The sequence below is a fragment of the Octopus bimaculoides genome, chromosome 19 (assembly GCF_001194135.2).
Source record: "Octopus bimaculoides isolate UCB-OBI-ISO-001 chromosome 19, ASM119413v2, whole genome shotgun sequence".
NCBI lineage: Eukaryota > Metazoa > Mollusca > Cephalopoda > Octopoda > Octopodidae > Octopus > Octopus bimaculoides.
This window is the reverse complement of record NC_068999.1, coordinates 2,308,804-2,311,921: the sequence shown is the minus strand read 5'-3', so window position 1 is coordinate 2,311,921 and position 3,118 is coordinate 2,308,804. Positions and strand designations below refer to the sequence as shown.

General features: G+C 37.5%; 1 protein-coding gene across 1 annotated transcript in view; it reads right to left on the bottom strand.

Annotated features, from left to right (window-relative positions):
- LOC106880372 (uncharacterized) overlaps nucleotides 1-3,118 on the bottom strand; it is a 12,247-nt gene that overhangs the window by 7,413 nt on the left and 1,716 nt on the right. The window contains exons 3-6 of the mRNA XM_052974880.1: nucleotides 2,480-2,695; nucleotides 2,230-2,373; nucleotides 1,552-1,759; nucleotides 931-1,012 (exon numbers count right to left, since the gene is read on the bottom strand). Coding sequence (XP_052830840.1) covers nucleotides 931-1,012; nucleotides 1,552-1,759; nucleotides 2,230-2,373; nucleotides 2,480-2,695 — 650 coding nt within the window. The remainder of the gene's footprint in view (nucleotides 1-930; nucleotides 1,013-1,551; nucleotides 1,760-2,229; nucleotides 2,374-2,479; nucleotides 2,696-3,118) is intronic.

Here is a 3,118-nt window from a genome sequence, read left to right as displayed (position 1 = left end):
TGTTTTTTTTTTATATTAGATAAATTCTTTCTCTAAAAAAATTAATATTTTGTTTTTAAGTCTCAGTAAGTAGGGAAGAGGACAAATCAAAAATCCCTGCAAGAGCAACAGAGTGTCTTGAGAGAAAACTGGGCATAAGAGGCATCAGATATGGTGTACAAAAGAGAGTGCCAGTGTGGTCATGTGATGCATATGGATGAGAATGACTGTGCAAAGTGCCAATCTCTAACTGTGGAGGGAACCTGTGGAAGAAGTAGACTAAGAAAGACATGAGATGAGGTGGTGAAGCACGATCTTCGAATGTTGGGCCTCACAGAAGAGATGACTAGTGACCGAGACCTTTGGCAATACGTTCTGCTTGAGAAGACTCGTGAAGTTGTAGTCTTTACTGTTGCTGATGTAAATGGCACCGGTGAAATTGTAATAATATTAGTCACAGCTGGTAGCATGATCTTTGACTGTTGGGTGTCAAGGAGGTGAGGGACGAGGTGGTGAAGCATGATCTTTCAATGTTGAGCCTCACAGAGGCAATGACAAGTGACTGAGACCCTTGGAGATATGCTATGCTTGAGAAAACCTGTCAAGCCAAGTGAAACAATAGACATGACCATTGCCAGCGCCATGTGAATGGCACTTGGGAAACCGTAGTTGTGGCTGTTACCAGTGTTATGTAAATTGCACCCATTACACTCTCAGAGCGGTTGGCATTAGGACGGGCATCCAGCCATCGAGACCACGTCAAATCAGACTGGAACCTGGTGAAGCTCCTCCGGTTTAACAGTTTCAGTCAAACCTTCCAACCCATGCCAGCATGGAAAGTGGACATTAAATGATGATGATATATACTTTATTTGTGAGTTAACAAGACAACAATGGTTTGCAAATATATTTTGTGTGTGTGTTGGGTGTTAGTAAAATGTACAGATTTACAGATTTAGCAGCAAGAAGAAACAAAGAGAGCAGGGAGCGGGGACAGAAAAATAAACAGAGACAAGAAAAGTAATTATGAACACTATCACAAGAGATAAAAGGTGGAATGTCTAGACAGTCAGCCAATCTGCTAGAAATAGCAGCGTAATTTCTCCGCAATCACACTTTTTTTTAAAAACTATTTTATGGCCTCATCAGAAATAAAAGGGCAGTAATAATAATTCAGAAAGCTTTCAATATAATGTAAGAGTGGAGAAGAAGAGCACGAAAACGAAAGAATCCTTTTTTATAAGATGTTCCACATATGAAACCACAAGTTTTGATTCAATAGGAAACAATTTATACCAGACACATAACCAGGAAACAAGAGAAGTTTATAGTAATGGATAATCGTTAATACAACAAAAAATGTAAATTATTTGGATAAAATAAAAAGGCAATAAAAGTGAATATAGAATGTGAATATGTTTTAATGCTTGATAGAATGATACAAAAGTATTTTGGATAAAAATGATTCCATGATACTCCAACAATACTCATTCGCTATTTATTTATTCATTCATTTAGCTGGTTGTTTGATTCCATGAATCTAGAACATTCTGCAAAAAGAATCAGTTTTGCTAGCCTTGGAACGAAAATGCTGCCCTTCCTTTAGCGCCTGTTTCTGTGACCTTGAAGAGACTTCCAGCCAGTGGTTCGTTATTTTTAAACTCCTCATCAGTTAATCCAAGGTGACTTGATGTGACATACAGTTCATCATAATTTGGTCCACCAAAGCAGCAGGAAGTAATTTCAGACACTGGGAACTTGATAGTCTGTAGAATTTTTCCTGAAAGAGTTCAGAAACATATTTGTATTCACTTCACTTTGCAATGAAATGCAGCACAACACAATGCAAAGCAATACAACACAACACAACACAACACATACACCCATTTCTTTATTTTGTCCATCACTATATCTATGGGTTTAGATTTGTCTGTAAACTCCTGAAAATGATACATGACTTGCTGGCTGAAGATGCCTGTCAAGCTCTCGTAAACATATAATAATTCTAGTGAAACACATTCACTGATTTCAAAATTAGAAATGATACATTTCTAAATCTCTCAGAGAGACTGCTACTCCAAGCTGATGACGAGCAAAAACTCAGAAACATGTCCCTGGATGCAGGCTTCGCTGAGTGGAGGTGCTTGTCTCCCCCTCGTAAACACAGTAGTATTAAAAGTGACTTCACACACACACACACACATTCCTATGTATGCGTGTATATATTGATACAAACAGCCAAAAACAGACCTGTTTCGGGATCAATTTGGAACACTCGGCTACTTTTGAATGCTGCTACCCAAAGCTTATCCATTACGTCCATGGTCATTCCATCTGGTATGCCATACTCTGACCATTCTTTATCAGTGAAGTCCACAACAACTTGTTCTCTTGCTGTTAAAAGAAAGAAAAAGTTGATTTACCGTTTATCATTCCAATGTCAGTACAAAAAATTGCAAGTGAGAAGTGTCTAAAGTTTAGAGACAAAAATGGAACTTACATGCCTCTCCAGAATGGATGTCATAATAGTAGGAAAATATTTTTCTGGGAATGGAATGTGTGTAAAACATGGTTTTCTCATCTGTTGTCCAAGTTATGCCATTGGAAACATTGGTTTTTTCCTTGACGACAAATGGTTTTAGGTCTTTGTCAATTCGATACAAACATCCAGCTTCTTTTACGAAGTCAGAGACAGTGTTAAAACGTCCCATGGTCCCTGATAATAGATACAGGAATAATACATATATACAGGGGTTGGACAAAATAATGGAAACACCTTAAAATTTCAAACAAATTTATTTTGATATGGGGTAGGACTGCCTCTGGCAGTAATTACAGCTTGAATTCTATGAGGTATGGACTCGTACAAAGTTTAAATCGTTTCCAAAGGAATTTTTGTTCATTCTTCAGCTAAAACAGTCTCCAGTTCTTGTAGTGATGATGGAGGAGGATATTGATTCCTTACTTGTTTTTCTAAAATGCACCATAAATGTTCAATAATATTGAGATCTGGGGACTGTGGTAGCCAGGTAAGATATTCAACGTCACTAGAATGTTTCTCGTGCCATTCAGTAAACCCGTCGTATATATATATATATATATATGGATATCCTTGTTGCGTATTTCGATTTTAATCACC